The 13551-nt window shown below is 42.4% G+C and overlaps 1 protein-coding gene across 4 annotated transcripts in view; it reads right to left on the bottom strand.

The window, feature by feature from the left end:
• slf1 (SMC5/6 complex localization factor 1) overlaps window positions 1-13551 on the bottom strand; it is a 44511-nt gene that overhangs the window by 24362 nt on the left and 6598 nt on the right. For all 4 annotated transcript variants that reach the window (XM_075468742.1, XM_075468743.1, XM_075468745.1 and 1 more), the window contains exons 6-14: window positions 6457-6582; window positions 6222-6287; window positions 5560-5706; window positions 4960-5129; window positions 4700-4834; window positions 4433-4586; window positions 4110-4284; window positions 3609-3754; window positions 2535-2644 (exon numbers count right to left, since the gene is read on the bottom strand). In XM_075468742.1, coding sequence (XP_075324857.1) covers window positions 2535-2644; window positions 3609-3754; window positions 4110-4284; window positions 4433-4586; window positions 4700-4834; window positions 4960-5129; window positions 5560-5706; window positions 6222-6287; window positions 6457-6582 — 1229 coding nt within the window. The remainder of the gene's footprint in view (window positions 1-2534; window positions 2645-3608; window positions 3755-4109; window positions 4285-4432; window positions 4587-4699; window positions 4835-4959; window positions 5130-5559; window positions 5707-6221; window positions 6288-6456; window positions 6583-13551) is intronic.

Genomic DNA, 13551 nt, shown 5'->3' on the forward strand with positions numbered 1-13551 from the left:
TTCACCCAAGTGTCCCCTGTCCACATGGGCTGGCAGCAGTGGTGGCTGACAGTGCTGTTCTTGTATAAGCCTGGGCCGCTTCTTCACTTACAATCTACTGTAGGAGGCCAGAACGCTGTCAGTAGCACAACTATCAACTCTGGGCCTGGAGCAGAGTGTCCCCTTGAGAAGTGGACTCTGAAGAAACTTGTGAGCAATAATTAAAGTAAAGCATTTCCAATGCCATAGGAATAGAAAAGCTATGCATAGCCGCAAATCTTCCCCTGCTGCCTTTTAGCTGTCACCATTGCAAAAATGGTGGTGGATCCAGTTGGATTCTTTGTAGTATTCTCTTCAATCTTTTCCAGTACTAGAGTTGCATGATTTCGATTTTTCCCACCTAATTACAGATAACATCAATCCTCTCTGGTGTACTGGAAGTATTTATATCTATATGTAACACACGCCACATCCATTTTATGTCACATTTCAAAACTAATACATATTGCATATATATATGCAATTTAAATTAAACTTTAGCTGACATCTGCCCATATTCTGTTTTAAAGGCTGTATTGTCCAACCCATAACATGCCGAGATCCTTACGGACTATATACAGGTCTGCTTAAAATAGGCAATGACACTGTCAAGTGGTTTAAAAATATAACGGCAATATAGCAATGCACAGAGCTCAATTAAGCCAGGAGAAAAAAAAAAAACTCGGTTTAATTATCGCTTCCCTTATGCTAACAGCACTCAGTGCCATGCAGCCAGCCAGCAAGTTAAATGGTCATCTAAACAGTCGGTCAATCAGCCGCCCTGTCAGCTCTATGCACCTTGGACACGTGCCCCGATGCCAGCCTGTCCGCTGAAGCGGAACAAACACATTCGCTGTCTCACATATATAACCACAACAGTCTCATGCTGCACAAAAAAGCCTCATGTGTTTTTACAGCCAGAAATGACAGATAAAAGAGTTACATGACTCTACACAACCTTTAGGACCTGCCACGGCTCTTCCCATAAATCCAGAACCCAACAACTTGCCAGGATTTTGTCTTGTGTTTACAGTTTGAAAGCAATTTAACACCAACACTTTCATACAGAAACTTTAAGCTGTTGGCATTTTTGTTGTATGGATTCAGTCTTCCGAAGCACTTAAAAACAACAAATTGAGCTTTACAATAAATATTCAAACTACCTGACAGTCACGGCAGTTTTCTCAACATGGAGCGTTCTTTATTGAAAATGTTTTGTGTGTCAGGCTTAGAGATGCTTCAACACAAGATGTGTTAATTGATTAAGAGTGCCAAGATCAACAAGCTTATATATAATATTGTAAATTCAAACATGAAAATGAGAAAACGAGATTTCCTTTTGGATTCATCGCAGGTTTTGTCATTTTTGTTTTCAGTCTTTCTTGTAGGGTTAAATTATCTTACATGCCCTTTGGCATTTCTTTATCTCAGCCGAACAGATTGTATTCCTCGTTTTATTCAGTTCCTTTCACGTCAATGTCAAAATACACTAAAGCATTTCAAATCTGGGGAAAGTAGAAAGAGAGCTGTGATTGAGGGAAGCAGGGATCTGGTCAGTGCATGAACCAGTAGCCTTCACATGAACCTGCTCCCCGGCGACTCTCCTCCTCTCCAAGCCAACTACCTGCTGGTGGAAGAGCAGATGTCTGATATGGGTTATAGAAGAAGAGAGAGAGTGTGTGTGTGCGATTGCACCAAGAGAGGGATTTAGTATGCGTGGGTAGATCAAGAGATGTCAGGAGATTTGGGGGTGGGAGGCACAGGGGTTGAGAGCTGGTGGTCGTCAGGGAAGACTCAGGGCCTGATGGGATATCCCAGTCTATCTTTCAGGTCCCTAGCCAAATCGGAGTCAGCGGTCTGTGTGTGTTTGTGTGTGCGTGAGGAGTGGTTTAACCTCCCTGTGCACCCCTCCTGTCAGCCAGGACACACTGATAGGATCAGACCTGGGCATGACCCATCACATGCCAACTCCTCATGCTCTGCCTGACCTCTACTTGTCTGTCTCCAGCCCCCACCCACTATTCATGCATCTTTGCACCTCACCTCAACTCAATCCTCTCACCAGGTGTTCCTTTGTTCCTTTTCACTCACATTTTCCAAGTGATCTGTACATTTTCAGCTGTTTTGCTCTCTATCCACAGCTATGTACATGGAAACTTTGAAAGGACAAAGGAGGCACAGCACATTGCCCGCAGAACAGTTCAGGTTTTTTCAAACGCACGAAAGGCAAGAATGAAACAACAAAAATAAAGGCTAGTACAACTACTTTGAGACGACAGCTGATTCTATTTTGTAGCTTCAGTAAGGGTCAAGATTCTTAGATGGGCTTGAAAGCAGTGAAATGAGAAAGCACTGATCAGGTCAAAAATAGGTTAAATTGTCTTATGCTGAGCTTTGCAAAGCCTACACCTCTGCACTTTTATCACTGCATGTTTTTCTTCAGGCTCATGTGAGAATGCACAACAGAAAGTAAAAGAGCTGAATATATTATAGACAGACAGCTGTGTGTAACTGACCTGCAGCTGGTCCCCTCCCTGGAGCAGCTGTGTGAAGTGGGTCCAGTCCTGTAGCGATCACCACTGGGACCCTGAGCTAAACTTCCCAGAGCAGGCAGGTAAGAATGCACCTGTCAGAAGTCAAAGAGACACACACAAGGCGAGACAGTGCCTTTACACTTCAAGTGGATGTAGGTGTCCCTGAGGAATTGGGGTGGGACAGAGATATCAATGTCGAGAGAGACAGCCAGATGTTCTATTGCAACATATGATGGTCAGACCACAATTTCCTGTGATCTGTTGGAGCCTCTCTCCCAGTTTGTGGAACACGGCCCTGAGTGCTCTGAACACCAGTTACCACTGATGATGTCATTTCTCACATCTTTTCTACATCCTTCGCAACCCTTGGTATTTTTCCAAACTTCTATTTTCGTTGGGATAGTTATATCTATCACTACTGCCTTCCATTGTTATTTTTCAATACACATTTGTGTGTTGTTGTTTTTTTAAACAGGCATAGGTGGGAATGTAATTATACTTAATAATGATTTTCTACTATTATTACACTTTAATCATTCAAAAGCTTTAGGTAAAAATTAAGACAGTCAAGTTGAAAATTCCAATTAGATGAAACAGTGCTACGCTGACTTATTCACAATATCTCATGCATCCGATTTAAAGGGACAATTACTTGCCATTTTGAGATAACTGGCATTGGCAGGTAAAGGATGATTAAAGCAGAGGTACAGCCTTCTCAGTGCGATTGCTGTGGAATGATTTTTTAAAAGAAAAAAATCCTCTGGATATTTATTTCAAGCATTCATTTGATCTTAAAAAATGCATTGTGGTGAGAGTGAATAGAATATCTTTTTAAGCAAAGAGAAGACACATACCCAATAAAGTTACATTTTCACTTAACCACAGTTAGAAATAAAACAAAAAAACAACCAACATGATAGCATTTTCTCTTCTATCGTCTCCCCATCTCTCCAAAAAAATTTGCATTTGTTTTGAACAACCCATTGCTTAAACAACCCACATCAGTCATCATTCGAATAAAATGTAGAAAGCGAAGAACAAAGAGTAAACACACACCATTTTCTTGAGAGAGAGAGGCTCATCTCCCACAGGGAATCCACTTCTGCAACAAAGATTTCTGAATATGGCATCTGCCATCACTAACTTAAGCCTGGTAGAACGAACCCTGGCAACCAGCTCCACCAGAACAGCCGGAGATAAATCTACAGGAGGAAAAAGGAAATAAAATATATATAAATCTGAGATCTGAGTACATCCAGGTAGCAGTATGTTTTTCATATACATACCATGAAAAATGCAACAAAAATGCTTGCAGTTTTAGTTAAAAGTGCAAAAATAAATCTATATGATATGATTAAACTGCCTCAAGCATATCCAGCAGCAGCAGCAGCTGCTTGTTACATCTGCTCAGTCAGGATTTTCGTAAAAACAAATACAAAAAACTCAAAACATGTCAGCTATGAACCCAAGGACAACATACTGTACACTGAACTGCAAACACGTATTCACACGATTTCTTCTTAAGGTTTTTCCTGTTGTTCAGTTTTTAGTACATACCCTGGCTAATAACAGCAAGGTGCTCTGATAGGTCTTTGAGGCTCTTTTCCACCAGGATCTGGTTCAGTTTAAAGTGCTGCTGACACCAAAACTCCACCAACACAGACAGCAGGTCCAGCAGAGTGTCAGCCAAATGCAGCTTCTGCATCTTCTTCTCCTCAATCTCAGCATAGTCCTTTAGTGAGGTTAAATTACATCATACTTTGGACCTAGCAAGCTCTCACAGTAACTAACAGTAAAAGTAACTATAATGGGTCACAAAAATAATCCAAATGATGTGGGTGATATATATGAGTGCCACTTGAGAGTAGTAAAACATTTACCGCCATAGCAGCCTGCAGTAAGAGCTGAGTTAGTTGTTTCACAGCAGAGGACAACAGTGTGGAGCGCTCCCACACAGTCCAGAACGTTCTATACATCAAGGAGCCTGGCATCGATGTAGACGACAGTCGTGTTCCCTGGACCAGCAGAAAGTCTCTGCAAGAGAGAAAGGCGCAGAATTTTGGTCATGTTACGCATACGTGTCATGAAGTAAAAGGAAAAAAAGAAAAAAGAAAAGAAAATTCCCACAGTTTTCTGCAAAAAATTACCCGCTGTTGGCAGAGTGGAGCTCCCCCTGGAAGAGCTTGAGGCAAAATGCAAGGATGTCACCATAAAACTGTACCAGTGCTGGCAGGACAGGTCCAGGGAGTGGGTGGCAAGTGACATCACTGGCCAAACAGTACCTTGAAGATCACACAAAGTAATTATGAAAAAGATACTTTGCACAGTTTAGCTGCTGTTATACGGTTACTTCTTGAAGAGGGTAATTATCAATTTCTCAAGAAATCTCATGGGACTTTAAGTGTACCTGATGGCTGTCTCTAGAAAAGGCCACAATCCCATCTTACACTCAGGACACTGTAACACTTGAGTGAAATATTTTTTCACTGTGCTGGGAGCCCGCCATGGAGGGTTGGTAACAAGCAGGTTATCCATAACCTGCTGGAAATTTCTCAGGAACACTGTTGTGGCGTTACCCTGTGACATAACGTAAGCACAAGAATTAGAGAACAGCATCTGATGTGGACGCACATAGCAAATGTCAAAATACAGAGAAGCTGCAAAAAAAGTGTTGATCCTTTGTGTTGCGTCTTATTGATGACAGCACATTCAGAGGCAAAAATTAATGAATCAAGTAACTTTTTCGAAAAAAAAGTTAGTTGGTTCCAGCTTCCACTCAGTGAAGATGTCTTTATAAACATCTAACTTTTGAGTCATGGGTTCATGGGTATAACTTACAGACGAAAGACATCAGATGTGTCTAAAACAATTACAGCTTAATATAACAAAAAATAAGCCAGCAATCCACATTCGATGTCAAATGTTGTGGAATCTGTGATCCTATTGTACAGGCAGGCCAATGCAGCTGCAGGCAGAAATTTCTGCAGTCTGGTAATTCTGGTCCTACCTGCTGTGCATATTCCAAGAGGGAGACCAGGTATGCTGCAGGAGGCAGCAAGCCTGGAAACACTGCAGATCTGATAGAGTCCAACGCTTCAGTGAAGAGGCCGCACTCTATCATACTACCAACATTGCTGAAGTCTGTCACTACTGCCTGGAGGAATATTAGAACAATGCTTTAATGTAAGAGGTATATGAAAAGGGGGAAGAAACATGGCAATCAAAGAGACGGACAGCAGTGAGAACTGGAAAAGAGTGAGGGCAGAAGGGTAATGGAAATAAGTACTGAATGGACATCAAAAGTTCCTGTGGGTCATTTCTGACTGTTGCTTATTACCAGATAGCATATGGACTCTGAAAGCACTGAATGGAAATACAAGAGCACCTCTAATAGCAATCTGACAGTTGTCCACTTGGGTAAAGTATGGACAGGAAAATGGCGAGTATTGTTAATAGGTCTGCCAATCAAAGCTCTCAGATCAGCTAAAAGTGGTGGTTAAATCAGTGACCTGGTTTTGATGCGGCCTTGCTCTCGATGTCACATTTCATCGAAATGTATGACATGAAGAAAATTGAATGACCCGATCTTCTTAATGAAACAGGTAGTTATCTTGTAGATGTCTGTATAGTTGTGATCATGGTAGGAGGTTGAAATGTATGCATGTCTACCTGCGAGTGGGGGCGATAGGGGTCATGGTAACCCAGAAATTCAAGGAAGCACAGCCTTGGTCGGCCCTACAGGAAAAGACCCCAGTAACAACGTGGAGAAGAAAACATGCAAACATGGTCAATTAAGCGAGCAGAACACAAACTAAGAATATGTTAAATGTTGTCTAATAACTAATGGTCTAGTGCCTCTCTGCAGCATACTCTCACACATGAAATAGAAAACAAAGATACACACCTCCTTCTTGATAACGTAGCTTTTGAGCTCTGCCTCCAAATTAGAGAAGTCATCATCAAGTAAACCGCCTTTTGTCTCTGCCAGATGATCATCTGTTATGTTGAAATTCATATTCACATGATTGCCCTGTCAAACAAAAATGGCACACAATTTCCGACAACATTTATGAAAGAGTTTGATTTAAAATGATTTAAGTAGTTGCTTTGAGCAGGTGTTCAGGAGAAAAGTATTGCCTTTAAGACCCGGATCGCACATTGGTACATTGTTAGAAAAAAAACAAAGGGAAGACCTAAACAACACAATGTAACTCTAAGTCAATCACACTTCTGTGAAATCAACCTGTCCAGTTAGGAAGCAACACTGATTGTGAATCCAATCCAACTTTATTTATATATAGCGCTTTAAAACAACACAGTTGGCCAAAGTGCTGTACACATATATAAAATACAAGTGAAACATAAAACTAAAAACAAAGTAAAAACACTAAAAATAAAATAAAAAGTCACAGTAAAAGTAAGTGACTTTTACTGAATTAAAAGTCAATGAGAAAAAATGTGTTTTAAGAGAGGACTTAAAAACATTAAGTGAGTCAGCCGGCCTGATGTGCAAAGGTAGTTTATTCCACAGTTTTGGAGCAGTGACTGAGAAGGCATGGCCCCCTCTACGCTTTCTCTTTGTTTTTAGGGATGACTCACAAAAACTGATCTGACATGAGAGAACTTGAAGGAGCATACGGCTGAAGCAGATCAGAAAGATACTGTGGGGCAAGGCTGTGAAGGCATTTAAAAACAAAAAGAAAAATTTAAAATCAACTCTAAAATGAACTGGAAGCCAGTGAGGTATTGCCAGAACTGGAGTAATGTGCTCACTTTTTTTTGTACCAGTTACGAGCAGAGCAGCAGGATTCTGAACCAGCTGTAGGCAAACAAGTGATGCTCGACTTAGCCCAGAATAAAGTACATTGCAGTAGTCCAAACGAGTTGTGAGAAAAGCATGGATTCAAATCTCAAAGTGATGCAAAGAAAGAAACAGTTTAGCTTCAGTAAGTTGTCTCAGTTGAAAAAAGCTGGACCTGACCACTGAGCTAACCTGTGCATCAAATTTGAGATTGTTGTCAAGGTTTGTTGCAACTGGTGTCAGATGTTGACTTTACAAGCCCAAGTCAACAGGTACTGTGGAGCTATCTGTAGACCCAAACAACAACCTCAGTCTTATCATCATTAAAGTGCAGAAATTTCACTTGAAATGCACTCGAGTAGTGGATTTGTAGAATATCCATTGTCTTGCTTCAGTGGCATATAAATCTGACTATCGTCAGCATAAAAATGGAACGCAATATCATATTTACAAAGAATTGATCCAAGAATTAGTTAGTAGAGGGAAAAGAGAAGAGGCCCTAGAATAGAACCTTGAGGCACTCCACACGTGGGAGGCGCTGGAGAAGACTCAGCAGTTCCAATACGTACACAAAAACTTCTACCTGATAAGTAGGACCTAAACCACTCTAAAGCACCACCCTGAATGCCCACCCCACTCTCCAGACGAGACAGAAGTATCTGATGGTCCACTGTATCGAAGGCAGCTGTTAGATCCAAAGGAACCAAAACTACACAGTGACCAGAGTCTGTTATGGGCTTAGATTTGTCACAAAAATAACTGCAAATGCACAGAGGGTGATCTACAAATATGCCTTGAGTTGCACACGTGTTTTGCTATCCACAAATACAAATTTCCTATTTGTAACTTGTGTGTTGTTTTTTACAAATATATGTGTATTTGTAAATATATAAATTTCCATTTGTAAAACAAAAAGCCATTTGTAAAACTGAACATCAATGCGAGCTGTGGTAAGAAGTTTTGCTGTGTCTCTCAGCACAGTGGCCAGAGCATGGAGGAGATACCAGGAAACAGGCCAGTACACCAGGAGACGTGGAGGGGGTCGTAGGAGGGCAACAACCCAGCAGCAGGACCACTACCTCCTCCTTTGTGCAAGGAGGAACAGGAGTTGCACTGCTAAAGCCCTGCATAATGACCTCCAGTAGGCTACTAATATGCATGTTTCTGCTCAAACTGTCAGAAACAGACTCCATGAGGGTGATATGAGGGCCCGAGGTCCACAAGTGGGGCTTATGCTTACCGCCCAACACTGTGCAGGGCGATTGGCATTTGCCAGAGAACACCAAGATTGGCAGATTCGCCATTGGTGCCCTGTGCTCTTCACGGATGAGAGCAGGTTCACACTGAGCACATGTGACAGACGGGACAGAGTCTGGAGACGCCATGGAGAACGTTCTGCTGCCTGCAACATCCTCCAGCATGACCGGTTTGGCGGTGGGTCATTAATGGTGTGGGGAGATATTTCTTTGGAGGGCCGCACAGCCCATGTGCTAGCCAGAGGTACCCTGACTACCATTAGGTACCGGAACGAGATCCTCAGACCCATTGTGAGACCATATACAGGTGCAGCGGGTTCCTTCTGATGCATGACAATGCTAGGCCTCATGTGGCTGAAGTGTGTCAGCAGTTCCTGCATGATGAAGGGATTGATGCTATGGCCTGGCCTGCCCGTTCCCCAGACCTGAATCCAATCGAGCACTTCTGGGACATCATGTGTCGTTCCATCCACCAACGCCATGTTGCACCACAGACTGTCCAGGAGTTGACTGATACTTTAATCCAGGTCATTCAATTCAATTCAAATTCAATTCAATTCAAAAATACTTTATTCATCCCAGAGGGAAATTAAATGTTGATGTAACTCAATTAAATCAAGGAGTTATTATAGATGTTGATGGCTGTGGGCAGGAAAGATTTCCTGTAGCGGTCCGTTTTGCATCCAAACTGAAGAAGCCTCTGACTGAAGAGACTCTGTTTTCCGATAACAGTCTCATGGAGAGGATGTTCAGGGTTGTCCATAATTCTCTTGATTTTATGCAAAATCCTTCTTTGCATTATTGTCTCCAGAGGTTCCACAGTCGTCCCCAGAACAGAACCAGCCTTCATTATCAGGTTGTTGAGTCTTTTTAGGTCCCTGGATCTGATGCTGCTGCCCCAACAGATGACTCCAGAGGAAATGACGCTCTCAACAACAGACTTGTAGAAGATCTGCAATATCTTGCTGCAAACCTTGAAGGACCTTAGCTTCCTCAAGAAGTACAGTCTGCTCTGTCCTTTCTTGTAGATGGCTTCACTGTTGTGTCTCCAGTCCAGTCTGTTGTCCACATGAACACCAAGGTATTTATATTCCTCAACCACCTCCACTTCTTCTCCCATGATGGAAACAGGGTTTGATCTGACCCTGTTTCTCCTTAAATCTACAATCATCTCCTTTGTTTTGTTAACATTCAAGATGAGATGATCGTTCCCACACCATGCCACAAAGCGGTCCACCAGCTCTCTGTACTCAGCTTCTTGTCCATCTCTGATACACCCGACAACTGCAGAGTCATCTGAATATTTCTGTAGATGACAGGAGTCTGACTTGTACTGGAAGTCTGAAGTGTACAGAGTGAAAAGGAATGGTGAGAGTACAGTCCCTTGTGGTGCTCCTCTGCTGCTGATCACCTGGTTAGACACACAATTCTTCAGTCTGACAAACTGTGGTCTATTCGTCAGGTAGTCATTAATCCAGGTGATTGTTGAGGCCTCCACCTGAGTCTTCTGGAGTTTCAGACGAAGCAGATCAGGCTGAATTGTGTTAAATGCACTGGAGAAATCAAAGAACATGATCCTCACAGTGCTGCCTGCTTTGTCCAGATGACAGTGGGTTTGTTGAAGCAGGTGTATGATAGCGTCTTCAACTCCAACTCCATGGCGATAAGCAAACTGCAGGGGGTCCTGATATGTGCTGGTTTGCTTACACAGGTGGGTCAACAGGAGTCTCTCCAGGACCTTCATGATGTGGGATGTCAGGGCAACAGGTCTGTAGTCATTGATGACTGAAGGATGAGTTTTCTTTGGTGCCGGAACCAGACAGGATGTCTTCCACAACAGTGGTACCTTCTCTTGGGTCAAGCTAAGGTTGAAAAGGTATTGCAGAATCCCACAGAGCTGCTCTGCACAGGCCTTCAGGACTCGGGGGCTGACACCATCTGGACCTGCAGCCTTGTTCCGGTTCAGTCTCTCCAACTGCCTCTTCACCTGACTTCTAGAAACAGAAAAGTGGGAGGGGGAGGCAAAGGGGACAGCAGCATCTCCTGATTGGGTTGAAGACAAACTAGTGGAAGCAGAAGAATCCATGACTGAGGTGGAGGTGGAGATGTTACAGGAAAGCTGTGGGTCAGAGGAGGGTGGGATGTCTCTTTGGCTGGGAACAGGAGGGGAGGATGGTGAGCTTGTTCCTGAACTGAACCTGTTGAAGAATGTGTTCAGCTCATTTGCTCTGTCCAGACTTCCATCCATCCGATCCTCCCTCTGCTTGAGGCCTGTGGTCTTCTTCATTCCTGACCACACATCTCTGATATTGTTCCTCTGCAGTTTACTCTCAAGCTTCTTTCTATACACCTCCTTGCTCTCTCTGATCTTGACTTTGAGCTGCTTCTGTATACTCCTCAGTAACTCCCTGTCTCGCTCCCTAAAGGCTCTTTTTTTCTTGTTCAAAAGTTCCTTTAGCTCACTGGTGATCCAGGGTTTGTTATTAGGGAAGCATCTCACTGTTCTGGTGGGGATGGTGTTGTCCACACAGAAGTTTATATAGTCAGTCACACACTCAGTCATGGCATTAATGTCCTCTCCATGTGGCTTACAAAGAGAAATCCAATGGGTTGCATCAAAACAACCCTGTAAGGCTTCTTCAGCTTCCTGTGACCACTTTCTAACAGTTCTTTTTGTGACAGGTAGTCTCTGGACAAGGGGTTTATATGCTGAACAGAGAAAAACAAGGTTGTGATCTGATTTACCCAGGGGAGGTCTTGATTTGGAAATATATGAATCCTTGATATTTGTGTAAAACAAATCCAATGTCTTGTTTTCTCTGGTAGAGCAGCTGACAAACTGTTGAAAAGTTGGCAGTGTAGCAGAGAGTGAGGCATGATTAAAATCACCAGATATTGCCACAAAAGAATTGGGGTGTTGTGTCTGTATCTTAGCAACAACGGAACTGATGACATCACATGCAGTGTCGGCAACAGCTGAGGGTGGAATGTAAACAGCCACCAAAACAACACTGGTGAACTCTCTTGGCAAATAATATGGACGAAAACTTACTGCCAATAGTTCAATGTCAGGACTGCAGAGACGACTCTTCACAGTAACATGTCCTGGGTGACACCATCTGTTGTTGACAAGCACTGCCAATCCACCCCCTTTCCTTTTCCTGCTACTCTTTAAATCTCGATCTGCTCGTACAGTCAGGAAGCCCGGCAGAGAGACGCTGGAGTTGGGGATATGATCCTGCAGCCATGTCTCAGTAAAACACATAATGCTACATTCCCGAGTCCTTGTCAAGGCTAGAAGTTCATCCAACTTGTTAGCTAATGATCTTACATTGCCCATGATGATAGATGGCAGAGATGGTTTGAACTTCTTTTTTCTCTCTCTCCTCTTTGCTTCTGCTCTGCATCCACGACGCCTCCTTTTCAATTCCAGTGGGATTTCTGGCTTCTGTTGTCGAATTATATCTGCTTTTCCAATGTTAATCAGCTGCTCCCTGTTGTAAACCACCTTGTTGCTATGGTTATGCATCATAACAAAAGAGCAAAATATACAAAAGTATTGGGAAAAATCAATCCAGCTGCAGAGCATCCAAGGCAGGAAGGAACAGTTGTCCAAAAAATGCAATTTCTTCCAAGAAAAAACAGGAATGAAATTTAGAAAAAAGAATAAATCTCAATATGAGGTACAGAGCTACTGCAACGTGCTGCCACCCTCAGCAGCACATTCTAGAACCACATGCAGAGGTGTCAAGTAACGAAGTACAAATCCTTCGTTACTGTTCTTAAGTACACTTTTTAGGTATCTGTACTTTACTCCACTACTTATTTTTCTGCCTACTTCTTACTTCTACTCATTACATTTTCACACAAGTATCTGTACTTTCTATTCCTTACATTTTCAAAACAAACAGCCTCGTTACTTTTTTTTTTTTTTATAACTCTTGGCTTCAGTTTAATGATGATGTATTTCACATCATGTGCGCCATCCAATACAGATCAGTGGTGCCATTCACACCTAGTGAGAACGAGTGTAATTGGATGAATCATATAACGCAAACACTCATCGGTTAGGCTATTCGTTAAATTAAATCGTCATTCGTCAGAAGCGAGCAGGTGTTCAACAACTAACTGCAAATGCGAAGGTGCCACGCAAAATGTCCGATTCAGAAAAAGATTCAGAAAAAGATGCCGAAATGTCGGACACAGGCGAGAGCGTATCGGGAGATGGAGACGGAGACCAAAGAGACCTTCCTCATCCTTGGCCCTATCTTAAAGATTTTTTCAAAATAGTCGGGTGCCAAAATGACTCTTGGAAAATGCAATGTAAACTCTGCACACCCAAGACCCACATTATTTTGGCTTTCAAGAACTCTCCCTCCAATTTGAAAAACATGTAGAGGTAAGTTGTAAGCTTATTCTTTGTTACCACCGAACTGTGAACTGATAATTGATATATTTTGCTGCAGCTTGGCTATCATAGGAACATGCCAAGACATGCCCGGTTAGCAGCTAACAATTGTCAAAGGCGTTAGCCTTGCCTCTCTGATATTTTCGGAATAAGCTGCCCCAAATCTCTTGTGTGTGCGCTACTACACTCTTGTAAGCTATTAGGCCGTCTAATGTTTATTTTCCCATGTTTATGTAATCATGTGCCGTCAGCATTTTTCACTGTCTTCAATTGTGTTGGTTAGTTGTGTGTCTTCCTGGGCAATTGAATTAACAATATCATAGCCTTGCTTTGTGATACTCTCTTTTGCATAGACCAAGATTGCTTGAATTCAATATGGTGACCTGTCCAAATATTTTCATCACTTAACTTAGGACCATGTTTAATTGGATTTTTTTTTTTTTTTTTTTACCAAAGTCAAAGTGTGAATTGTGTGAGATGGTGGCACTGGCCACTTACTGTTGAGGAAATGTGGCTGAACAAAACTGTAACTAT

This window comes from Odontesthes bonariensis, chromosome 6 (genome assembly GCF_027942865.1).
Source record: "Odontesthes bonariensis isolate fOdoBon6 chromosome 6, fOdoBon6.hap1, whole genome shotgun sequence".
NCBI classification, from domain to species: domain Eukaryota; kingdom Metazoa; phylum Chordata; class Actinopteri; order Atheriniformes; family Atherinopsidae; genus Odontesthes; species Odontesthes bonariensis.